The sequence below is a fragment of the Anomaloglossus baeobatrachus genome, chromosome 7 (assembly GCF_048569485.1).
Source record: "Anomaloglossus baeobatrachus isolate aAnoBae1 chromosome 7, aAnoBae1.hap1, whole genome shotgun sequence".
NCBI classification, from domain to species: domain Eukaryota; kingdom Metazoa; phylum Chordata; class Amphibia; order Anura; family Aromobatidae; genus Anomaloglossus; species Anomaloglossus baeobatrachus.
This window is the reverse complement of record NC_134359.1, coordinates 106,012,986-106,040,341: the sequence shown is the minus strand read 5'-3', so window position 1 is coordinate 106,040,341 and position 27,356 is coordinate 106,012,986. Positions and strand designations below refer to the sequence as shown.

General features: G+C 43.1%; 1 protein-coding gene across 10 annotated transcripts in view; it reads left to right on the top strand.

Annotated features, from left to right (window-relative positions):
* UNC80 (unc-80 subunit of NALCN channel complex) overlaps positions 1–18,967 on the top strand; it is a 288,351-nt gene extending 269,384 nt beyond the window's left edge. For all 10 annotated transcript variants that reach the window (XM_075317556.1, XM_075317555.1, XM_075317548.1 and 7 more), the window contains 2 exons: positions 2,038–2,228; positions 14,167–18,967. In XM_075317556.1, the coding sequence (XP_075173671.1) occupies positions 2,038–2,228; positions 14,167–14,433 (458 nt within the window). In that variant the 3' untranslated portion in view covers positions 14,434–18,967. The remainder of the gene's footprint in view (positions 1–2,037; positions 2,229–14,166) is intronic.
* The last annotated feature ends 8,389 nt before the right edge of the window (positions 18,968–27,356 follow it).

Here is a 27,356-nt window from a genome sequence, read left to right as displayed (position 1 = left end):
TGCAAAAAAAAAAATAAATAAATAAATACTCACGTCTGTGCTGATGACCGGCAGCTCCTGGAGCGGAGTCTGATCCTGGCCCATCACTGCAGGAGCTGCCGGTAATCAGCTGATGAAGTCCCCTGACGGCAGGATCAGCTGATAGCCGGCCGGGCAAGAAAAAGCCGGCGAGACTACGATCAGCTGATGCGTCAGGTGACTGCATCAGGTGATCCACGGCCAGGTCCTGCAAGCTTCGTGCATGCACCGGGGAGACTGCACACAGCCAGAGCGGCGGGACCGAGACAGGGGCTGGAAGCAAGCATGGCACCCGGACCCTGCAGACAGGTGAGTATGACATACACACTCACATACACACTCACTCACACACTGTATATACACACACACACTGTATATACGCACACACACAATGTATATACACGCACACACACTGTATATACGCACACACACTGTATATACACGCGCACACACTTTCTTCCCCTGGCTGTGCAGAGCTGCTGTATCTGTGATTTCTCTGAGTGCACATCCACTGGGAAGAGGCAGGGAGGAGGGTTTGGGTGGGAGCAGAGTGGGTGTATTAGACACAATGGGTGTGTTAGATAAGCCAGACACCGCCCTAGAGCCACAAAGAATTCTGGGACTTGTAGGAACTGAACACAGGAAGTCAGAGGAGAGATTAACCCCATCAGAGCTGGAGCCAGCAATGACCGTGTGCTGCTAGTGCACAATGAAAGGTAATTTTGCTGAAAAAACATAATAGATGTGTTGAGGGGCACATATTAGCAAGATTTATCAGAAAAAAAAAAATCAGTTTTGGTAACTGGACAACTTCTTTAACTTTACACTGTTCATGGCCTTCTTTCTTTACAAGCCATGGACATCATTAAACATTAGACTCATCTATTAAAACTGTTCCTTCTGTTGTTTGTCATTTTAAAACCAATAAACAATTATGAGAATACTAAATTATACCTAACCCATCCAGTCCATTCATTACCTTATTATTCAATCTGCTAACCTACATACACATTCTAGACTACCCGATACGTTACAATCTGGCCACCTTCTAGTATGTTCATAGTTATCCCCTCCCTCTGTTAGAATTAGCATAAGTATTATACAAATGACTCACTTTGTCTAGCAGGACCTGTGTGAGGTCATACCCATGTGACCTGGTATCCAGCTTTGGTGGCTGAGGCCCTGCCCCTTCTGGTCACATGGGTATGACCTCACACAGGTCCTGCTAGACAAAGAGAGATGTTTTGTATAATACTTATGCTAATTCTAACAGGGGAGGGGATAACTGAATATATGATCTGCTCCAGTGCAACTGTCACTCAAGAAGTTGCTCATTTTACAAACTTTATTTTCTTGGATTTCAAAACCTAAACATCCGAACTGACCACTACAGGTATGTAGAGAATCAGCCCGATAGTGCCATTATAGCACTGGCTTTAGCTTATATACGAAAATCCTGGTGATTGGTTCCCTTTCAATACTGGTGTAATTTAAAACTACAACTCATCTTGCATAAAACAAGTCCTCATATGGCTATGTTGGCAGAAAAATAAAAAGTTATAGCTCTTGGAAGAAGGGGAGAAAAAGTCGGGAATGCAAAAAAAAAAGCCTTGGAGTAAAAAGATTACCGTACATTTGCGATAATTGTAATTGTGAGCTAGGCTTTAGAATTTGAACTAGTTTTAAGCGAGCACTATCATGCTTGGGAGCTTGGTACTCGAAGAGAGTAGATCGGATGCTTGGATTAGCTTGACTTGTGCACTGAGTATAATGGAATTCAATGGGAAACTCAAGCCTTTTTTCAGAAGCTCTTCTACCATGCACCCAAGCATGGTAGTGCTCATCGATCACTAATTGGAACCTACAATCTAAGTTCTCAGGGGTCACAAATTTTGGCCATACAGTATATAATATATATGGGGCTAACCTACTTTCTACAGCAAAGTTAACCTGCATTGTTTTGTACAGTTATAATTATACACCTCATCATAGCTTCCTTCTACTCTTTTCTCCCCGCAGTGGATCAGAAAAGATCTGTAACTTTTACTGAAAAGCAGCAGCCTCAGCCTTCTACATCGCACGCTGAGGCTCCTCCCTTACCATCACGTTCTGGCTGTAGCCCAGCGCCATCTGTTAAACAAGAGAGCCCTGTTCTCAGATGCTCCCCATCCATCATTGTGGCTGATCTCCACAGCCAGACTGACAGCCAGGTAACACCACGAGCAGGTTAGAGCATGTGTATCTCACCTCCTTCCAATTGTCCGTGTGCTAAGACAGGCCTGCCAGGTGTTGTAACTGGAAAAATGGACATGGGAAATTTATATATTTACAGTTGTGCTCAAAAGTTTACATACCCCAGCAGATTTTTTGATTTCTTGGCCTGTTTTCAGAGAATATGAATGATAACACAATCTTTTTTTCCACTCATGGTTAGTGGTTGGGTGAACCATTTATTGTCAAACGTCCTAGGTGCATTACTTTACATTTATCAAAGTTAAATCTCATTTGCCAAGTATCTGCCCATTCTGACATTTTATCCAGATCGTTTTGTAATATTGTACTATCAAGGTCAGTTTTTAATATCCTACATAGTTTGGTGTCATCAGCAAAGACTGACACTTTATAACCAAACCCATCCACATGGTGATTAATAAAGAGATTAAAAAGAATCGGTCCTAGCACAGATCCCTGCGGTCCCCCACTGCTGACTGCAGCCCATTTAGAGAATATACAATTTATGACTACTCTCTTTCCTTTTAAGATGTTTTTGCTTGTCATTATGATTTAAATAGAGAAACACAGTAGTTTTACAATAAATGGCTTCATCCAACCACTAACCATGAGTGGAAAAAAAGATTTTGTGTTATCATTCATATTCTCTGAAAAACGGCCAAGAAAGTAAAAAATCTGCTGGGGTATGTAAACATTTGAGCACAACTGTAATTGTCATACAAGAGCCTCAACAAAAAATACAAATGCTTCCACATCAATAATGACATATCATAATACAACTCGGCAGAGAATTAAAAAATAACAACCTGTTAAGCTAACCTAGAACTTAAGTGAAATATAGAAGGTTCAAACTTATTAGGTGCTGAAGTAAGGAATGATCAACACTCATCATTGTTATCAATCACCAAATCAACGTACTGAGAAATGAGCCCTTTGGGCCTACATAAAACATATAATGTGGGTTTCACTTGTGTGACCTGGATCCCCAATGCAACTACCATGGGTCTTTACTGGCGTTTTAATTTTTTTAAGCCTAAGGAACCCTTTGGGTCCCCCTTCCTTGTTAGATCCCAGGGCCGTGGGACAACTGCAGCAAGACCTCCTTCACCCCAGTTCACTACACCCCTAGTAGGGCTAAATGTAGCAGGCCATACACAATAGATCATTGTCAACACATGGTACCAAAATCAACAGCATCTGACACCTAAAATATACGAGGCAGCCCAACTATTCCCCTCTGTCTGGTGATCCTTTAAGCTATCAGCTGTAGGACTTGATATGCTGGTTTTGGTCTTGTGATAATCCATATCATATTTTATTTCTGTGGTAAAAGCAATTGCTGGAATATAAGACTTTCTGGAATTCACAATTACAATTTATCAACTATCCATAATATTGATGGAACACTCATTGATCACAAGGGGTCCTGTATCCCAAGTTTGAGTGGCACTGTGGTCGCTCATGTGCGTTGCTGCTCTATTTATTACCTATGGGACTGACAATGAGATTACCAAATTCTGTACACGGCTATCGCCGTCAGCCTAGGAGCACATTCACACATGAATTTGCACACATATGAGTGCTATCCTTTTTTCCCCAGACATAGCATTCATACCTATGAAAGTGTGCGATTGTTCACATGTCTGTGGTTTGTTTTCAGGCCGAGTGATCAATGCAAAATTGCAGAGACATGCCCAGTATTGATCTGAATGTCGGATCAAACTCGTTAATAAAGGTTTATGGGTCCATGAAAAAATCCATTCGTGTGCTGTCCTTTCTTCCCTGACTGATGGAAAATAAAAGTTTCTCCACATTTCCTATCAGTAAAAAAAACTGAAACTGAAACTCTAACCAAACTCTAATGGAAATCTAATTGTCAGGCTGCCAGCAGGGGGAGCTGGAGTCCTGCAGGGAAAGACACTACATGGAGCTGAATGAGCAAGGAGGGGAACTCCCAGTGTGTGCTGATGCAATGTCTGCCAGCATCAGCCGGACAGCTGAAGCTGTGGGGCATGCTGGGGATGGTCAGACGGGTCCGGGTCATACACATTACGGGCAGCAGGAAGACTGGAGGAACTAGCAGAGGAGGAGTCGAGATCAGGCCGAGGTCAGTACCAGAGAAAAACAACCGAGTGGGGAGGTAGGAGACGGGGGGAACAACCAGGGCTATTGTGGAAAGGAAGGAGGTGGGACAGAGGAATGGCAGAATGACTAGGGGACAGAACACAGACAGAGGCTTAGGGCACAGAGAGGGAACGGATCAGGATCACACTTACAGGGACCAGCACTCACAGGCAAAACAGCGCTAAGCTTATAGCCGGCGCTGGTTCACTGGAGATAACAGTATTTAAAGCATCCCAGCTCTGGAAGTGAGGCCTGGGAGAAGACTCCACCCCCTAGCAATGTGGATGGGGAGGGGAAATAGTGACACTAATGAAACCCTGATGAAATTTGGTCCATGTTTCTCATATGTAAACAAAACTGACTTCTGAATGAGGCCTAAGGGCTCAATCACACACAGTACTTTTCACATGTGCAAAAAAATGGTATGCGTGTAATCTGTGTTTTAGATTTGAGTGTCATCAGTATTTGGTCAGTGTGTAATCTGTGATTTTATAATACATTAATTGCAAAGCTTCTCCTATCCTTTGTAGTGTTAATCACGGACAGCACCTGGATTATACATAGATGTGATCCGTGTTTCATTTCCCATAGACTTGTATTGGCACTTTTCATACATGCTGCCAGTAAAAAATGAACACGTTTCTGTGATTTTTGCATGGATGCATGGTCCTCAAAAAAAACACGAACATGTGTACAGCCCTAAAGACTATTATGGGTTCATTTTCTATCCTTGAGAATCATGAATAGAACACATATAAGCAACACAGACATCTGCTGAATGAACCTTAAAGAAGTTTTCCACTACTAGGACAATCCATTCTGATTCCACATGTTACCCTGTACCAGCGCCATTTCAGCGGTGCTTCGGCTTGAAGTGCCATGGTTCATGTGGGGTTGTGACATCACGGGAGCCTCGCGTCCAATCAACGCCAGCTTCTGTCTCCCCTCCCTCAGAACAAACGAGTTAATCAACAGGAAGTGATTGCTGCACTAACTTCCTGTTGATTGCTTGTTTGGTCCAAAGGAGAGAAGGAAGCTGATGCTGATTGAATGTGGGTCTCCCGTGACATTGCAGCGTCACATGAGCTCCGGGAACTTGAATCGCAGCCCCGCTGGTACGAGAGGTGTGTATAGGCTTTATTATTTTATTGAGGCATCAGAAGCGGTTGTTCTAGTAGTGATAGTGGACAACCATTTTAAAGGCAAATTCCAACGACCGTATAAAAAATTATTCAGAGTTTCATCTAGAAAAATGGGATGATTTTGTTCTCACTTATCAGTGTGCAATCCATATTTTTTTTTACAGCAGGAGTTATTAAAAATCCAATTTTTTTTGCACTGGGACCAAAAATACAGTTGTGTGACCTTTCAGGCCAAAGTCACACGGCCATATTTTCTCCATCCGAGAAAACGGTGCTATTATGCTAATCATAAAAAAAAATATCCATCTTCTCCAATCTGTCAATCCGTGAAAATCTGACCATAGTCGGATGTCATCCTAGTGTGGTCCGATTTTTTTCACAGACCCATAGACTTAAATGGCGTGCAATCCAATTTATGAAGGCAATTTGGGCATACTGCATTTTTTATTCCTCAAACCATTCTGACATATACACTACCCGATTGAATAAAACTGGTCCAAATGTGATCCGATGTTTTGTCCAGGGGTGGATTAAGAGTAGACAGGGCCCCAGGCAGTTTAGAAGGTGAGGCCCCACACCAGCCCCGATGACATGTTACATAATCCTCTTTTGATAGATCATGTTACAGGTAGTGATGGGTAAACCTGAACTGTAAAGGGTCCTTAACAGATTCCTATCGTTCGTGCACAGACCCTGAACACGGACTTCTTAGGGAAATCCGTGTTACTGTTTGGTTTCGGCCACTCGGGTAATTAAACAAATAAAGGAAAAGCAAAGAAAATAAGGAATAAAGCAAGAGCATTATAATTACTGACCTTTCCTGCGGCTGTAACACTGCTTCTGGGTCCAATTATTAGCTCTCATACATAATCACTGCTTCACCCCCACCGTAAGTCTCGACATCTATGAGTGGTTGAAGTAAGACTGCGCCCCCACCCTCTGTGACAGTGTTTCTGATTGGTTGGAATCACACACGCTGTCTGCGTCCCTATGGTGGTGTAAAAATAAATTTAAAAAATTGACCTAGGGTCTCCCATATTGTGATACCCAGAGCAGATAAAGCAGACGGCCACAGGCTGCAACCCCAATGCGTGTGTTTATCTTCGCTGTGTATCAAAGTAAGAGGGACCCTATCCAGCTTTTTTTTTAATAATAAATAAATCTAAAAAACGGCATGTGCCCCCCCCCCCCAATTTTGATACCCAGCTGTGATAAAGCCGACAGCTGTGGTCTGGTATTCTCAGGCCCCCCCAGCCTAAAAATAGCAGCCTGCAGCCTCCCAGAATTGTTGCATCCATCAGATGCAACAATCCTGGCAATTTACCCAGCTCATCCCGATTGCCCTGGTGCTGTGGTAATCGGGGTAATATAAGGCATTAATGACAGCTAATAGCTGCCACTAAGCCCTAGATTAGTATTGGGTAGAATATCTTTATATAGCATGAGCACCCACATAGCCCCTATATACAGTATGAGCCCCAACATAGACCCGTTTATACAGTATATGCCAATACATAGCCCCACTGCCTACAGTAAAAGCTCCCACATAGCACCTATATATAGTATGAGCCCCCACATAGCTCTCTATATACAGCATCAGCCCTCACATATCACCTATATATAGTATGGGCACTCACATAGCCCTAATAAACAGCCTAAGACCCACATAGCCCCCTATATATAGTGTGAGCCCTCACCTAGCCCCTATATACAGCATGAAATCCCACAAAGATTCCTATATATAGTGTGAGCCTCCACTTAGCACCTATATACAGCATGAGCCCTTACATGGCTCCCTATATATACTTACCTCATTCCCATTACCCCAGCGCTCTGCTCCAGTCCACTGGGCTCCATGGGACTGTGCTGCCATTCTGTATTGCTGTCAGCGTAGTTCCAGGAAAGCTCCTGGAAGACCTGGGCCAGAGGAATGGGATTGAAGTATGTGTTGCTGCACAAAACATTAGAATGAAGGCAATATGGCCATGGGCCCCCCAGAGCCTTGGACCCTGGGTGGCAGCCCAGGTTGCCCTCACTATAATCCACCTATGGTTTTGTTGGATCACACTTGGATCGAAAATATGGTGATCTGCATGAACACTAATAGTTTGTGGAATAGCAGTGTCTAGGCAGAACCACCGGTCCATTCAGAAAGGGTATACTGGGCCCTGGTTTCCGTGAATGGTGGTCATCCAGCAAACCTGTGGATAGGTAATAAGATATAATTGTGGGATAGCCTCTTTAGGGAATGAAGATCAGTTCAGGTGTACACATTTTTTATGAACAAAAAAATCTGCATAGATAGACTCTAACCGGCTAATCAGTGTTTATAATGATGAAGCGCCCTATAGATGGGACAATAAAATGACTTTGTGTAGCAGTTCTGAATGAATAAACTTAGGAGAGTTTTATTAATAGATAACTATAATATATGCAAAGTCTTTTTCTCAAAACTGACCTTCAGGACTCAGGCAGGAATGTCTACACTTCAACTAGACTGCAAATGTACAGTACAGCTTGTACAGTGGAGGAACAAAACAATGTTAGGGCAGGTTGGCAGTCAGTGAACACTAAAATGTTTCATTCCAGAAATGGTTCAATTTTTCATTGTGTCCTTCATAATATTACTCAGGCACAACTCGGTCCATCCCTCCTTTACAAAAAGATCAGCCACATTGAACCTTTTTCCTATTGCAATGCAAGGCAGGTCTCTTTGGCACTAGGAATCATTTGACTTGTACATGAAAATTTTACAAGTTTCATGACTTCATTTCATACATAAGAAAATATTATATATTTGCTTTTTTTATTTTAATTTATAGATTTCATTTTTAAACTGAATACTACTGACATTAGAGTTGGCGCGAATCAATTCATTCATTGGATTCCATTGGCCATGGTAGTGGTCGGTGGTGGCAGCTCAGGGATGGGAGAACTGCCTGTTATCTGTGGTCATTACTGCCTCTTCTTTTGATTGGTTGGCTTGGCGTGTCGTCATATATGTGTCATGCTGCTATGATGATGTTTTGCCAGGCGGACTAATCCAAAGAAGGATGGGGGTGATGGCTGGTAAGACGTGGTTCTCCTCCTCCCATGCTGCTGCCACAGACCAGTGTCATGGCCAAAGGAATAGGACGTGCAAATCAATGTAAAGCATTTCTAATGGACATCTATGTGATAGTCTACTAGATTCATACTGGTATGTACAGTGTAATTACACCTTCAAAGAGCTGATAATGTATAAGACATACTCTTTACACTCATTACTATGTCATCACTGGTCTACTGGCATCAACATCCAGTAGGGGCGTCATGAGACCACTGCAGCCAATCACAGCTAAAAAATAACATTAAAAAGTGTAGCTTTCAAATCCACTCCAAGTCTTGTGCCAACAGTGCCACAGTCCCCTGCTAGCTTCTGCTTACTTCATATACTGATGATGTATTGATCCACAATGTAACATATGTCAATTTTCAATCTGTGATTTGCTGCCACAATCACCTTCATGGCAGTAATAGTGTAACCAAAGGCTGCCAGGGGACTAGGACAGTGCTAATGTGGGAGAAGCAGTGGCGTTACAAGGTTGAAATACCATGTGTACAGTACTGTGCAAAAGATTTTGGCAGGTGTGGAAAAATTGCTGCAAAGTAGAAATGCTCTACAAAATTAATAGTTTAATTTTATCAATTAACGAAATACAAAGTGAATGAATGAAAGAGAAATCTAAATCAAATCATTATTTGGTGTCACGGCCCTTTGCCTTGAAAACAAAATCAATTCTTCTATATTTGTATTTTTTGAATGAAGCAGAGAGATTGTTCCAAACATCCTGGAGAACTAACCACAGATCTGTGGATGTAGGCTTGTTTGATGATGTTGAGATCAGGCTTCCAGTACTCATTGTACTTTTTTACACTGAACACAATCCTTTATGACATTTGCTGTAGGTTTGGGTTTGCTGACCTGCTGCAGAGTAAATTTGGAGCCAATCAGACAACTCCTTGACGCTACTGCATAATGGATAAGTATCTGCCTGTAAATCTCAGCATTGAGAACACAATTAATTACAGTTGAAACCATATGTTTATGTACCGCCCCCACGCCAGCGGCCAAGCAGCTCGGGTCCGGAGCTGCGGTGGCTCGAGTCGTCTCCGGATCCGGGGTTCCTCGCGGAAACCCGAATTAAAAGAAGAGGGGGTGGGATATGTACAAAGGGGGTTAGAAAGTTTGTGACGCCACCCACGGTGTGTGGTAATGTGGGGGACCACCGCTGCCGTTGGGGAGCCTGGTGACGATGGTGTGACAGCCTGATGTTAAACCCCTCCGTGGGTTGGGGGTTCATGTCCCGGGGCCCGATGGAAGGTTGGTACCTGGGTGCCGTTGGGGAGCCCGGTGACGATGGTGTGGCAGCCTGATGTTAAACCCCTCCGTGGGTTGGGGGTTTGTGTCCCGGGGCCCGTTGGAAGGTTGTTGCCTGGGTGCCATTGGGGATCGGGACAGGCGTATTCAATGTACTCACTCAGTCCAGGAAATAACACCGATAGCTTGTAAACCAGAATTCTGAGCACCACTGCAGCTTGTAGGGAGCACGCTTGGGTCCGTGCCCTTGGTGTTCCTGTTAGCCTGTGGCCCTGTCCTTGGCACCTTTGTCTCTGTTTGGACCCTTGGGTATAAAACTCTTTGGGTCCCGCTCACCCATATGGCTAACGGAGTGAGCTTGCTCTCAGGGTTCACACGTAGGATTTCTTTGAACTTTATTGGAAAAGTCCTATCCCATCGGTGCGCTAGTACCTCGATTTCGGAGCAGGTTGGGGATGAATCGTGAAGTCTTCACCCCCGTCGGGTAAATTACCGGAACGCGTGAAGCTACTTTCCGGCCTAGGGTCCACGTACCCCGTCGTGCCCTGGCCCCTGCCCGGCGATAGCTCAAGGCCGCCGGCTGCCCTCCTCAGCTGTACGTGCCCCTCGACACTATCCCCTGCGACCGGGGTTCCAGCTCCTACCAGGCCCAGACCAATGTCTGCCACCTGGTACTCAAGAGCCCTGCTCCTCCTGTGACCTCTCCTCTCGAGAGTCACTTCCTTCTCCTCTCCTCACCACTCTCAACTCCAGCTCTACTCTCTCTCCCCTCTCTAGCTCAACTGTCACTTTCTTCACTTTTCCCCTACCAACCTTCCATGTGGGCGGGCCTATTCCCTTCAGGCCCCCCAATGGTGTGTCTGGTGGGTAAAGTGCAAAGTGCTCCTAGGATTTTGATTGGCTAAGCTGTTAGCAACACCAAAGGACCAGGATTCGTAACCAAGGAAGGTGGATACCGTGCAGAAGGGCAGATTGCACAATACCCTGTGACGACCTGATAGGCAAGGGCGTCACATTTACATACACTATATAAAAAGACAGATCTGCATGTTTATCTCACTGTCTGACATGAAATCAGAATAAACCTTTCACGGTTCAGGTCAATTAGGAACCAAAATGATTCATATTTGCCAAATGCCAGAATAATGAGAAAGAAAGAGAATGTTTTAAAGGCATTTTTATTACTTACTCCAAAGTCAAAGGTTTACATAGATTAAGAGTACTATGCCTTTAAACAATATGTAACAGCCCATATGATGATGTCATGTCTTTGGAAGCTTCTGATAGGTTTATTGGCAACATCTGAGTTAGAGACACACCTTTTATTTTAATGCACACCTGAAACACACTGCTTCTTTGTGTAACATCATGGGTAACTCAAAAGAAACAAAAGAAATCAGCCAAGATCTCAGAAAGAGAATTGTGGACTTGCACAAGTCTGGTTCACCCTTGGGTGCTATTTCCAGATATCTTAAGATGCCTCGTTCATCTGTACAAACAAAATTACATACTGTAAGTATAAACAAGATGGGAATGTCCAGCCATCATACCGCTTGGGAAGGAGATGGGTTCTGCATAACAGAGGTGAACGTGCTTTGGTCAGACATTTGCATATCAACTCAAGAATAAAAGCAAAACACCTTGTGACGATGCTGGCGGAAGCTGGTAAGATTGTGTCATTATCCACAGTGAAATGAGTACTTTATCAACATGGGCTGAAATGCCATGCTGCCAAGAAGAAGCCAATACTCAAAAACAAACATAAAAAAGCAAGATTAATGCAGGACAATGCACACAGAAACACAGACCATAATTTTGGAGATATGTGCTGTGGTCTGGCGAAACTAAAATTGAACTGTTTGTCCATAATGGCCATCGTTACTTTTGGAGGAAAAAGGGAGAAGCTTTAAAGCCTAAGAATACAATCCCAACTGTGAAACACGGGGGTGGCAGCATCATATTGTTGGGTTGTTTTGCTGCAGACAGGAGGGATTGTTGCACTTCACAAAATAGATGGCATCATGAGCAAAAAAAATTATGTGGCAATACTGAAGCAATATCTCAAGATCAGCCAGGAATTTAAAGGTTGAGCGAAAATGCGTCTTCCAAGTGGACAATGACCAGAAGTATACTGTACAAACTGGTTACAAAGTGGCTTAAGGATAACAAAGTCAGTGTTTTGGAGTGGCCATCACAAAACCCTGATCTCAATCCAATTGAAAATTTATGGGCAAAGCTGAAAAGACAGGTGCGAGCAAGACCGAGTTCCTTCAAAAAGTATCTAAAATAAGAATTGATGCTGTTGTGAAAGCAAAGGGTGACTGCACCAAATGTTGATTAGATTTAGATTTCTCTTTTACTCATTCATTTTTGCATTTTGTTAATAGAGGAAAATAAACTGTTAATACTTCTATGTGGAAAATATTCTCAGGCCTAAGACACACGGCATGAAAATTGGACCGAGTGGAATGCGATAAAACATCACATTACACTCAGACCAATATTGCTCTATGTCCCAGCACCCATGAGCGATTATTTTCTTGGCCCCAATCGGACTGAGAAAACATTCACAGCATGCTGCGTTTGTAATACGAGACTCTTTCTCTCGCACCCATTCAAGTCTATGGGGCGAGAGAAAGATCGCACTGCACTCGCGGTACACCAGTGTACTGCGCGTGCAGAGCAAGAATGGCAATAGCTGGCTATGGAGGAGAGAGGGAGATAAAGCCCTCCCTTTCCTCCTCAGTACCGGCCTGCCCCCCGCAGCTGTGGTCTGATCGCATGATCGGACCTCAGTCGCAGTGACACTCGCATGACACTCGGCTCCTGCTGTGTGTGAGCCGAGTGTCATGCGAGGATCGCATTAGTCCCCGTGTGGCCCTAGCCTTACTTTGCACAATACTGTAGGTTCCAGGTTTGGCTGCATAATGATACCCCTTGGGTAATTACAGAATGTGGAAAGCTTCATGTGATGTAGTCTGTGGCTCCTGTTTCTGAAGAGTTGTGTAGCATGTGTCACATGATATTTTTTGGAGCTGCTGACAGAAAAGAGTCATATAGTAACACATCATGGATCTGACCGAACAGGACAGCTGTTTAGCGATTGCAATTATAGCCACTAGAATAATTTTTTTAGGGGATTATACATATGTATGGCTTCAGATTCACTTTCAGTGTCCACCCTGACCTACTCTAATATCAACAAAACCTCCCAAAATAAGTCTGCTTTTCACCCCACTAAATCATTACACATTCCTGTTGGGCCAGGGCTAAACTTGTTGGATTATGACAGATGTGGAAGGAATAGCTGTCATTTGAACGCATGGACGAGATGGTGATTGCATATGGCACAGAAGGCGCTGCCCGTATGATCATCATCTGAAAAAATAAGGACAGCTGCTGCCAAACGGTTACGATTGGGATCAGAGTTTTCTCTATCAATGCATAAGGAATCTCCATGTCAGCCTTGTCATTGTGACTACTTGTGCTAAGGGTTTATGCTGTCAAGTTGGGGCCCGGCAGGGATCCCCCCAGAGGTGTCCATTATAAACTCTTATTTGGGTATACTTTAGGCATATCCTAACAGATGTATATGCATTAATAATGTGTTCCCCAAAATAATTTCTAAAGAATAAACAACTAATTCTGCAAAATTAAAGAGGGTACGTAAACAACAAACAGCTATGTAGATAGACCGTAAAATAAAAGCCACCGACAATAGACATCTCTGAGGCAAAAATGTTACAAAAATACCCCCTAAAATCCTAAAATTCTTTGGTCTGTAATGACCAAACAGTTTTTCAATGTTGCACCACAGCTTCCTGTGTATATTGTATAGGGACAGAGAGCTGCTAATCAGTGCTGGAGATGTGGTAGGACTAGGAGGCACAAGTCCAGTTGTCTAATCACCTGCTGATAAAACACTGATTGTATTGGAACAGCAAAACACAACCCAGGAAGTGACACATCCTTTGAATCAGGGCCTCAGCCCTTACATCATGTTACTCTCAGATTACATGTCAAAAATCTGCTGACAGATTCCATTTCAGATAAAAGGCAACTGAAATATACCAGAAAGTTTATTTCTTTAGCTCTTGTTCACACTTAGTGTTTTTGATGTTTTTTTCCACCGTTTTTTACAGAGGAATAAAATGCAATGCTGTGTGATACCTCTGCGTTCCTTGCTGTTGTTGGCTTCTACATTGTGCGTTTTATGGAGCATGTATAGTAGATAGCGGTATTACATATTTCGATGTATCCTGATTGCTAAAGTATTTGTTTCTATCACAGAGAAGGAGCCACTTCCTGGGGAGGGAAGACTCGGCCTCCAGTCGGGGAGCAGCAGTCCCTCTTCTCCACAGCTCCCCGTCCTCCCATCTCTCTGATCCCGAGGACTTTGGTGGTCTGGAGACCAGCAGCTTGCTCCAGTACACAGACACTGTCCTCCACATCACTGAGGACAATGGGATGGAGAACCCCCTCGTCACCGGACATTTTAATTTCACTCATATTGAACTTGGGGAGACGGACATTGATTTGGATGAATCTCATGTTTAGTCTTAGGACATTTTTCCCAGTTTACTATGCTGTGTTTTCTGTCACTCATGTAGACAAAGTGCAAAGCACTTGCGGTCCCTCCCTTGTAACCCTGTGGTGTTTACTTTGGAGGGTGTATGTGATTCTGCTGCTTATCTGACCTCGCTGCTTCGCTTTTGGGATAACATATTACTAGTAGTTAAATATGTTATAAGAGGATCTGCTACAGATGGGACCAAAGAAAGCAAATGAAATCCCTCCACTTGTCACTCAGCATCCATGTGCTCTAACTGTATGGGTAACTGAAAGCATTCAGCGTGCTAAAGCCAAACCTATGTGTATGTGATCTACCTGTGGCCCATCACAGCAACGCTAGTGCACCCATCAACGCCAGTGCACCTATCAATGCCAGTGCACACATTAAAGCCACTCACACATCAACGCCAGCGCACCCATCAACGCCAGCGCACCCATCAACACCAGCGCACCCATCAACACCAGCGCACCCATCAACACCAGCGCACCCATCAACACCAGCGCACCCATCAATGCCAGTGTACCCATCAATACCAGTGTACCCATCAATGTCAGTGAACCTATCAAAGCCATTGCACCCATCAAAACCAGTGCACCCATCAACGCCAATGCACGCATCAATGCCAGCACACCCATCAACACCAGTGTACCCATCAATACCAGTGTACCCATCAATGTCAGTGAACCTATCAAAGCCATTGCACCCATCAACACCAGTGCACCCATCAACACCAGTGCACCCATCAACACCAGTGCACGCATCAATGCCAGTGCACCCATCAACACCAGTGCACGCATCAATGCCAGTGCACACATCAATGCCAACGCACCCATCAACACCGGTGCACCCATCAATACCAGTACACACATTAAAGCCACTCACACATCGATGCCAGTGCACCCATCAATGCTAGCGCACCCATCAAAACCAATCACACATTAATGCCATGCACACATCAATGTCAGTGCAGCCATTAAAGCCAGTGTACCCATCAATGCCAGTGCACACAATGCCAGTGCACCCATCAATACCACGCACACATCAATGCTACTGCACCCATCAATGTCAATGCAAACTTCAATACCAGCGCACACATCAATGCCAGGGCACACATCAATGCTACTGTACACAAAGCCAGCGCACCCATCAATGCCACGCACACATCAATGTTAGTGCACCCATTAAAGCCAGTGTACCCATCAATGCTAGTGCACCCATCAATGTCAGTGCACACTTCAATGCCAGCGCACACATCAATGCCAGCGCACACATCAATGCCAGCGCACACATCAATGTCAGTGCACCCATCACGTGTGTGCACCAGAACACGTATTAGTGCTGCTTTCAGTCATTCAGAGGCCTTACATGAAACTTACTGACTACAATGTTCCTTTATATCCTTCATATATATCATATCTCTGCTTTGTTTTGTTTCTTCCAATTCTATTAACTTTCTATAACCTAAGTTGTTACCGAAGTGAGAGATAGGAATTGATGTTCCTCATTGGATAGAGTTGTAAACTAACCTATTTTGCTAAACTGTTTTCTGCCATTTTACACTGTGATGGTTTTTGAGGGCTAATTGCCCAAACCAATAGGATAAATCTATAGCCTTATTAATGAACAGAGGATTCTCTAGAATGGTTTCAGAGCAAGCAATGACAGCTGGACCTCAAGAGTTTCGAAGTGATAACTGGGCCCATTATAGCACACCCAATCTGGGCTGATACATTAAACATCTTTCTGCTTGGCCCAAAAAAAAAGTCAGATTTCCCCTTAAAATCAATAGTAAGTGGATTCTGCACACAATATGCATCTGAATCCATGTGAAAATATGCTATCCTAAAGAGAATCTGTCAGTAGCATTTATCCCACCAGTTATATGTGCATGTAACTCTTTCAAAGATAAGTCCAGCAATGCCTGTACATGGACAGTCCATTCCTCTGTTACTCAGAAATCAGTGTGAATTGATATGTAAATGAGGCTGAAGAGTTATTGTAGATCTAAAGCCTCTGTCACTCCAGCTCTATTCACAGCCCAGCGACACAGTCTCCTGCATGACTGACAGTCTGTGTGCTGTGTGACTTCAGGCAAAGGAGCCATCAGTCAAGCATGAGGAGGCAGCCCTGGGCGGGGAATAGAGCTGGAGTGACAGAGGCTTCAGATTCACAAATAGCTGTTCCGCCTCATTTGCATATAATAATAATCATCTTTATTTCTATAGTGCCAACATTTTCTGTACGCTTTACAATTTAGAGGTTCATATACAAACAAGTAATAATTATAGAAGATACAATAATTAGGGTAAAAATAAAGACAACCCTGCTCGTAAGAGCTTACAATCTACAATGAGGTGTGTGTGTGGGGGGGGGGGCACAAGGTTCAAGTGCTTATTTACAATGACAATCTAGCCATCTCAAAGAAATGGAGGATAGATAAAAGCTGCATGAACCAGTCATCAGTCAATCTTTGTGATGCTTTTGGGTGCTGTGGCATTAGACGGCGAATTATGTTCTGAGAAGTCGTGGAGGGACTATGTGAATTGAATTCGATTAGGGAGTGTGATAGTCCACCCTAAAAAGATGTGTTTTTAGGGAGCGTCTGAAGCTGAATAAGTTGTGTTTCGTCCTAGCTTCTTGGGGTAGAGCATTCCAGAGGATTGGTGCAGTTCAGGAAAAATCTTGAAGCCAGGAGTGGGAGGTTCAGATTAGTGTGGATGTTAGTCGAAAGTCATTTGCAAAGCATAGTGAATGGGTAGGGTGATAGACAGAGAATGAGGGTGGAGAGGTAGCAGGGTGCTGCACTGTAGAGAGCTTTAGGGGTGAGAACAAGCGATTTGAATTGGATCCGATGATGTATAGGTAGCCAGTGCAATGACTGGCACAGAGCAGAGGCATCCGAGTAACGATTAGCCAGATAGGTGACCCTGGCTGCTACATTAACGATGGACTGTAGAGAGGAAAGTCTAGTTTGGTGGAGTCCAGTCAATAGAGAATTGCAGTAGTCAAGGCGGGAAAGGATCAGGGCCACAATGAGGGTTTTTGTAGTTTCCATGGTGGGAAAGAGGGCGGATCTACAGATGTTCTTGAGGTGCAAGCGACAGGAGCCGGCAAGAGATTGTATATACAGTTTGCGGTGAAGAAAAGATCATTGTAAAGTATAACACCCAGGCAGCAAGCCTACTGCCTAGGAGTTATCGTCGTGCCGCATACAGAGAGGGAAATGTCAGGTTTATGAAGGTTAGAAGTCGAGAGAGTAGAGAAGTTCAGTTTTGGAAAGGTTAAGTTTCAGATAGAAAGTGGACATGATGTTGGAAACTGCAGGCAGTCACTGGTGTTCTGTAGTACAGCGGGAGTGAGGTCAGGGGATGAGGTGTATAGTTGTGCGTCATCAGCATTAAGATGGTACTGGAAGCCAAATTTGCTGATGGTTTGTCCACTTGTGGCAGTACATGGACTGAACCCTGAGGGACCCCAACAGTGAGAGGAAGAGGAGATGTAGAGCCAGCAAATGATACACTGAACGAGCGTCCAGAAAGATAGGACGAGAACCAGGAGAGCGCAGTGTCTTTTAGGCAGATTGAATGGAGCATGGCGAGTAGGAGACGGTCGTCAACAGTGTCGAAGGCTGTTGAATTCTCAGTAAAGAAGGAACAGAATGGTCATGTAAAGTATTGCCGGATGAGCTACATGAATATATAGTTGGGGGGTTTTCAATTCAGCACCCCATAGCTCTGTTCACTGTATACATCCGGCAACTACAAGAGCTGATTAGTGAGGGTGCCGATTGTCTGCCCCACTCGTCTGAGTGATGACCTATCACAATTATAGGTCATCAATATCATAGCTGTTAAAAAAACCTTTAATCATAACGACAATAAAAATGAACCCATGGCAAAATTCTTCAGTAACAAAACTGATCTGTTAGTTTCCACATTGCACATTAAAAGATGAGCTAAACCAATGTGAAAACAACAAAAAAGGGTAACGGAGAAATGTTACCAAAAGTCTAACTTTTGAAAGCAGACATTCATTAATTCTGCAGATGCGGAGGGCAAACATTCTGCATTATTTCTTCTTTTATAACCAAAATATGCCGGGTAAATGATAAAAATCCGGTTAATGATATTTGTCTTACACTCTAGTTTTATGTGCAATATATTAGATACTTGAAGTTATCCTGGGAATGTCATGATTTTGAATACTGGTAAAATGTTTGCTTTTCATTTTGTATGAAGAATCACTTAATACGACTGAACAGTAACACGTATGAACTCCTTGAATAATTTTGATTGCTAACGCATACAGAGAACCAGATGTTTAATAATATATGTTACAAGTGCACAGTATATTATATATTATAGTATATAGTATATATTATACAGTCTGTTGATTCTGCAAAGGAAGTGAAGTATACATGGAAGATAATGTTGGAAGTTCTATTTCAGAGATAATATATCTGTGTGAAGAGATAAAAGATGTACTGTGTGATGAATAAATAATTATTTTAAAATGTTATTGTTGTTATGGGAACCTTTGCTATTAATCAAAAAATATAGTATAGGGAGTATAAAAAGTCTACACACCCCTGTTAAAATTCCAACTTTTTGTAGAAAAAAAAAAAACACATCAAGAAGAATAATTTCCGAACTTTTTCCATCTTTCAAGTAACCAATAATCTGTACAAATCCATTGAGAAACAAACTGAAATCATTTTGAGGGGGGAAATAAAAATAACAAAACTTATATATTGTGGTTGCACAAGTGTGAACACCCTCTAAGGGTATGTGCGCACGTTGCTTTTTACCTGCTTTTTTGCTGCTTTTTCTTCTGCGCTGTTTAATGCCAAAATGGATGTGTTCTTCTATTCAAGCAAAGTCTATGGGAATTTGGGTTTCTTGTTCACACTATGTTGTTCAAAATGCTGCCTTTTTGAGGCAGAACTTTGGTCAAAAACTCAGCTTTTCAAAGAAGCAACATGTCAATTGTTTTTGCCATTTGGGTTTTGCACTGCAAAGCTGAGTTTTTGACCAAAGTTCGGCCACAAAAAGGCAGCATTTTGAACAACATAGTGTGAACAAGAAACCCAAATTCCCATAGACTTTGCTTGAATAGAAGAACACATCCATTTTGTCATTAAACAGCGCAGAAAAAAAAGCAGCAAAAAAGCAGGTAAAAAGCAACGTGCGCACATACCCTTATACCCGGGAATGTGGTTGTAGTAAGTATTAGACAATTACATATAAATTGATTGTCACGTAGTTGTCAGTACACAGCTGGGGTCATGTATAGTGGTTCTGATTAACCCCATATGAAGTTGAGCTGTTCTAGTGGGTTTTCCTGAATGTTCTTAGTTGCATTTTAAAGCAAAAGCCGTGGTCCGTAAACAGCTTTCAGCATAGCAAAGGGATATCATAGTTGAAAGTTATCAATCAGGAGAACAGTACAAAATTGTTTTCCAATGCATTACATATACCATGGAACACTGGGAAGACGGTCATCATGAAGTGGCTTAAATTTGGCACAACAGTGATGTACCTCAAAGATTGATTAAAAGGCAAGAAGAAAATTGGTCTGGTTGGCTGCCATAAGCCATACTATAACATTAAAGGAGCTGCAGGAATTCCTGACAAGTACTGATTGTGTACTGCATGTGACAACAATCTCCCCATATTCTTCATCTGTGGCTGGTGGGGTAGGGGTGCAAGACAAAAGAATTTTCTTACAAAGAAAAACATCCAAGCCAGGTCATGGTCAATTTTCAGTTTTATATGAACATTTTTTTGTTGCATTTATACAGTGTGTCCACCCAGATCCTGTCCACCGCCATTAACTTGAGAACGGTGGCAGCTATAAGCATAGAAGTGGTGTCTAGGTATAGTAAAGTAGCCATGCGCTACGCAATGAAACCACCTATAGCGCCACCTGGTGGAAAACAACTGAGTTAGCATTTTTATCTCGAAAACGGAACAAGATAGAGAAAAAAAGTGAATTACAAAGTTGTAGGGCATCATCAGTTCAATACTAATCAACACCTTGCATACAGAAATCCTATGATTAGAACGTGTAAAACTCACAAGGCTGCGGACGTGCTGGGATACCTCATGGAGACCTTTCTACAAGTCATTGGGTATGGTGGCTGCGTGGAGTGGCCTCCACACTCACCTGACCTGACCCCATTGGACTTCTTTCTGTGAGGTCACATCAAACAGCAGGTGTATGCGACCCCTCCACCAAGATTGCAGGACCTACGACAACGTATCACAGATGCTTGTGCAAACGTGTCACCTACCATATTGCACAGCGTGCAGCAAGATACAGTATGCTGTCCAGAGTCCAGATGTGCATTGCAGCTGACGGTGGCCACTTTGAGCATCAAAGTTAAATGAGCGCCATATGCGTGACCAGTATTCAATGTTTTGGGGGGGTCATGGGTTTCATATCATACATATCTGTATGCAAGGTGTCGATTTGTATTGAATTGATGATGCCCTACAACTTTGTAATTCACTTTTTTTTCTCTATCTCGTTCCGTTTTCGAGATAAAAATGCTAACGCTAATGTGTTTTCCACCAGGTGGCGCTACAGGTGGTTTCATTGCGTAGCGCATGGCTACTTTACTATACCTAGACACCACTTCCATGCCTATAGCTGCCGCCATTCTGAAGGTCATGGCGGTGGACACACGGTATGTAATTGTGCTGAAATCATCATGCTAGTTTCCATAGGATTCAGTGGTATGGGGATACATCACTTGGTGGTACAATCCATATGGCTCTATAGAGTTTGCTAACTTTTTTAGAGTGGGCACCAAAGGTCACTTTACAAAAACTGACCAGCAACAGTAAACGACCACTAATCAGCTACTTGTTTGCAGATCAATAGTCGTTTAATAGCCTGTTTAAATAGGCGAATTATGCTTCAAATGTGGACTGAAATATCTGTAAGAGATTGTTCAATGAGCACAAATTCTGTTTACACAGGATGATCCGTCAGGATGATCTGAGAACAATAATCTTTTGTGCAAGCCCATAGACCATTTCACCCACCGAACAAGCAGTTTGCTCATTTGGGTGACCGGCAGCCTATTTAGACTGCAAAAAATGACCATTCCTAGGAACAGGTAGAGAGAATGCAGCCAATGCCTTCATATCAGAATTATGGGCTGTGGACATGGATCACTTACAATCATAATGATTTATTATAGTTTTTACAATGGGTCTGTAACAAATATTGTCTGTCTGTGATTATTTTTATAGGCCAGCCAGAAAAAAACTTAAAATTTAAAATTGGCAACCATGTTTCTTGGGTCTAGAGTGTAACTTGCTAACAATATGATTTCTGAATCTCCGGTAAAGACGAGGTCTTTTAAAATACGGTAAATGAAAAGTCAACACAATTCCATGAGTGTGTGAGAAGTGCACCTTGCTTAATTGGAGGACATATGGAGAACCGGTATCTTCTGTACAACTATTTAATGTCATGTTCTCCTTTTACAGTTCCAAAGTCCGTTTAATTATGCCATAGTAATACAAGTGTGTGGCCTCCCTAATTCACCTCTTTCAATATTTACATTCCAGTATTTACAAATAAGTAGCACAAAAGATGCCTATGGGTCATGCTGCAGGAATGCTACTGTCTGGCATCGGCTCCATGAGTAACTATGCCACTCCTTGTCCACAACTATGGTGCGCTTATTCCAAATCTATATAGAGACAAGAGCTTCAGGGTCAGGCAGCAGCATGATGAATGTACAAATGCGAAGTATGACTATTGTTGACACCGAAAATAAAAATATATCATCTGCCTTTCTTCTTTTAACTCGACCAATGATTTTAAAACAGAACATCCTAAACCCCAAATAATTCTGCCCCACCAGACGTATACAGGCTTATTTACTTAATGACAGATGATATAATCCAGAAAGGTCATGCATGAGAGTCAATTGGAGTTTATGCTCATTAAAGGGAATCTGTCATATCACCAAATGCTAATAAGATATATATATATATATATATATATAATCCAAAAGTAATGATAATCAATAATAAACACAATATATTAAAAAAAAAAATATTTTTCTACATAGTCTCCTAACAAGTCTATACATTTAGTCCATCTCTTTTCTAAACTTAGAAAATTCCCTTCGAAAAAAAATCTTGATCTTGACCCGCAAAAAACTCCCCAACAGCGGTTATCACGTCACTATTGTCATCAAATTTCTTGCCCCGGAGGTGTTCCTTGAGGCGAGGAAAGAGGAAGAAGTCACTGGGGGCTAGATCTGGCGAATAGGGGGGGTGTTCCACCAGTTTAAAGCCCGCTTCTTGAATGGTTGCCATGGCAACTGCAGCTTTGTGAGCCGGTGCATTATCTTGGTGAAACAGCACTCCAGCCTGCAGTTTGCGGCGCCTTTTCTTCTTGATAGCCTCCCGCTATCTTCTTATTTGTTCTGCATAGTAGGAGCTCAATGTAAAGAGAGGAAGGGCACCACCCAGTGGGATCTCCTGGTATACAGACACAGTACAAAATATCTTAGAGAGAAAGGTATACCAAAAAAGGGATCACCACAATATCAGAAATTTAGAATATCAAAATATACTTTATTACAAAAGAAGAACAAACCACACGTCTCCACACTAGGAGTGGGGCACACACAGAAACATGGTTAAAAACACTTAAAAAGCCGATGGCATTATATACCCAGCACGACAGGAACCAATATAAATACAGCATACATATGCAATGTGAAAACCTCTCCTACCACCAGAGTGAAAAAAATTGTACGTTCAAGTAATATAGATGTTTTATATATTTATGCAACACAGTCAGTTAGGTCTAGCAAAGGTAGAGTAGAAGAAGTATGGCGGTGGCTAACCTTCCACTGTTAGATGTGATCTAAATTCAGACAGTATGACATAATGAATGTGGTAAAATTAGCTGATATACCACATAATACTATGCAAATACTGTTTTACAAAAATACAATAAAATGGATAGTAAATTGAGCTTAGCAAGTACACCACATACAATTGTATAAGCTGGTAAAAAGCAACAATGATAGTCACAATTAATTTATCTGAGACATATAGTGCATAGTCAGGATCCTAAGCTCCTGAGTGACCACCTGCCTGCATGATTCTAGCTATAATAATGCTATCTCACCTTAATACAACTATTTCGGATCGCATAAGACAAACAAGAGGGCAGTGTCCCTACTCAAGGTTTGGAGGAGCTAGATCCATACTCACTACCATAAAGGTAAATAAAGCCATGTGACTGGAGTGGTAAGGAGAGAAAGGTTCCTAGCGTGACAACCCCACGCGTATCGCCACCTATAGGGGTGGCTTCCTCAGGGGAAAGAGAAGGCAGTGCCTCGTTTCCCTATGTGCCATATATAAAGTGAGTAAATTAACACTCACCAGTGAGGCAGCTGGAGAGTCTAATGCCTTTGCAGCATTCCGATGGCGGCCGCTGTTACACGTCATGGCTCTCTTATTGCAAGGAATGAGGTGGTCCCCCATTCCTTGTCGGCCACGAGCCATCCTGCTCAGCAGCACCAAAGGTCTGGGAGACTGCGCAGTCTGCAGGAGTTGCCTTCTCAGAGACACAGCAGAAGGGTGACACCTAGTGGTTCTCCCCTTGCAAGGAATGGAGCGGTCTCCCATCCCTTGCCTGCCACAAGCTCTCCTGCTCAGCATCACAGAGGCTCTGGGAGGTTGCGCAGTGTGCAAAGAATAGATGCTCAGGGAAGCAGCAAGACTTCCCATGTCTCTGCACGTTGTGAAACCGGGGATCCCGCCTTTATGAGCCAGAGGCAGGAAGATGAGCATGTGCTCCACGTGACGTCTTCTGATTCGCTCACTGATATCACACGGCCCCATGACGAGGCTGGTGATGTGCTGAATCCTGACTGGCTGGGCCAGGACGTCACGAACCCTGATTGGGTCACGCCCGTCTCGCGCCCGCCCTTGGGTGGAGCTACACCTCTTTAAAAGCTCCCCCTGCCATCATGGCGGTGTGCGACCGTCCTTCTATGTTTGGATGTCTGGCAGCGTGCTGCCACGCCACTGCTTAGGCATTATTGTCTTTTGTGGGCTTTGCCCTTGCTGCTCAGGCAGCACCTAGTTTGCAGGTCTTGCCCCTGCCTTGCTGCTATGGCAGTATCCCGTTTAGCAGACTGTGTTCCTGTCCCAGGTGAGCTCCTCGAGTCTCTGTCGGACTCACTAGGTTTCTGAAGCACACGTGCGTGGGCACCTCTGTGCTACCCCTGTGCCATATTCCTGTGACTCCCGCTGGCACACGTGTGTAGGCACCTCTGTGCGTCCCCGTGCAACAGGTACACCGTATGAGAAGCCCCGAGCCATACAACCCTCACGGGTTAGGGCGGACCGGTGTACATAGATCGTCTGTGACGTTCCAGACGATCACTAGCAGCAACCCGCTCACTCTTTCCTGACCATAGCAGCGGTCCCTTACACCGCACAGTGGACCTTGACCGGCGGAAGCTGTCCATTTCCCATCTTGGCACGCTTCCCCGGGTCCCCCTCGTAACAGGCCGCCATCTTGCTTGAGTCGCATGATATCTACGGTGCCGCCCCCATCCCTCACTGCGCATGCGCTAGATGTCATCACACACAGTACTATCAGATTACATCCAAGCACATCACATAGTATCGTACTTAATATATATAACATAGCGGCTCTTGGATATAAGGTTTCTTTATATTTATTCATCATGAGTTTATACGGCGCCAGTGCAGGGAGTCACTTTCACTCCATAACATGTGTTGCTTCCATAGGGCACTGCGCATGCATTAAGGGATATGATGGAATTTGTTATGGAGTGAAAGTGACTCCCTGTGCTGGTGCCGTATAAACTCATATGATGAATAAATATAAAGACACCTTATATCCAAGCGCCGCTATGTTATATATATTAAGTACGATACTATGTGATGTGCTTGGATGTAATCTTATAGTACTGTGTGTGATGACGTCTAGCGCATGCGCAGTGAGGGATGGGGGCGGCACCGTAGATATCATGTGACTCAAGCAAGATGGCGGCCGCCATCGGAACGCTGCAAAGGCATTAGACTCTCCAGCTGCCTCACTGGTGAGTGTTAATTTACTCCCTTTATATATGGCACATAGGGAAACGAGGCACTGCCTTCTCTTTCCCCTGAGGAAGCCACCCCTATAGGTGGCGATACGCGTGGGGTTGTCACGCTAGGAACCTTTCTCTCCTTATCACTCCAGTCACATGGCTTTATTTACCTTTATGGTAGTGAGTATGGATCTAGCTCCTCCAAACCTTGAGTAGGGACACTGCCCTGGTTTGTCTTATGCGATCCGAAATAGTTGTATTAAGGTGAGATAGCATTATTCTAGCTAGAATCATGCAGGCAGGTGGTCACTCAGGAGCTTAGGATCCTGACTATGCACTATATGTCTCAGATAAATTAATTGTGACTATCATTGTTGCTTTTTACCAGCTTATACAATTGTATGTGGTGTACTTGCTAAGCTCAATTTACTATCCATTTTATTGTATTTTTGTAAAACAGTATTTGCATAGTATTATGTGGTATATCAGCTAATTTTACCACATTCATTATGTCATACTGTCTGAATTTAGATCACATCTAACAGTGGAAGGTTAGCCACCGCCATACTTCTTCTACTCTACCTTTGCTAGACCTAACTGACTGTGTTGCATAAATATATAAAACATCTATATTACTTGAACGTACAATTTTTTGCACTCTGGTGGTAGGAGAGGTTTTCACATTGCATATGTATGCTGTATTTATATTGGTTCCTGGTGTGCTGGGTACATAATGCCATCGGCTTTTTAAGTGTTTTTAACCATGTTTCTGTGTGTGCCCCACTCCTAGTGTGGAGACGTGTGGTTTGTTCTTCTTTTGTAATAAAGTATATTTTGATATTCTAAATTTCTGATATTGTGGTGATCCCTTTTTTGGTATACCTTTCTCTCTAAGATATTTTGTACTGTGTCTGTATACCAGGAGATCCCACTGGGTGGTGCCCTTCCTCTCTTTACATTGGTATCTTCTTGGGGTGCAATCTTGGCACCATTTTCGGAAGGAGGCACACCTCTACCAATTTTTGGCTGGATTTATATCTTTTGGATTTGGTTTATAACTGTATCTATCCTTATATTGTAATATAATAAACCACATGGACCTAGCAGCAAGTGAGGCGGCCTGGTCCTGTCAATCCTTAGACGTTTTTGGTGCCTCCCTTAACTCTGGAGCCACTAGTGGAATAAGTAACCCACAAGATGAGAATCAACAACTCATGCAAGACTTAATTAACTTGCACAAGAGAGTAGTGAAAGTCTGGTGGAATATTAGAACTCTAGAGGAGTATAAGACACTGAAAATTACACCTAGAGGCCTAAGGGTGCAAATATTCCCAGCTTGGGAGACTGATACTCAATTTAAAATCACATGGGAGCAGGGGCTGCAAACATGCTCAGTCATTCTTTTGGACATGTTAATTGAGCATGATCGCTCATTACTTACCCAATTAAAGGAAGAAATTAATAACAAGGAACATATACTACGCCAGTTAGATACACAAACAATAGTAATTCCGTTCCAGAATAAATTGAAAAATATTCTTGATAATTACGAGAAGGATATCATTAAAGGTAAAAAGAGTAAGTTCCAACGTGATAGAAGCGATTACGCTGAAAATAGGGCCTATAAGTGGTCACACAAAGGCAATAGACGTAGACCAGCCAATCGTGAACCTGATACTCTTCCGGCGGCCTCTGAACCTTCCTCCAGTGATTTTTTTTTTTTTTTTTTTTTTTTTTTTATCCACGGATACCAGTGATCAAGAAGGCGTACCAGGAGGGGCCGTCGGAGACCAAAACATCAAG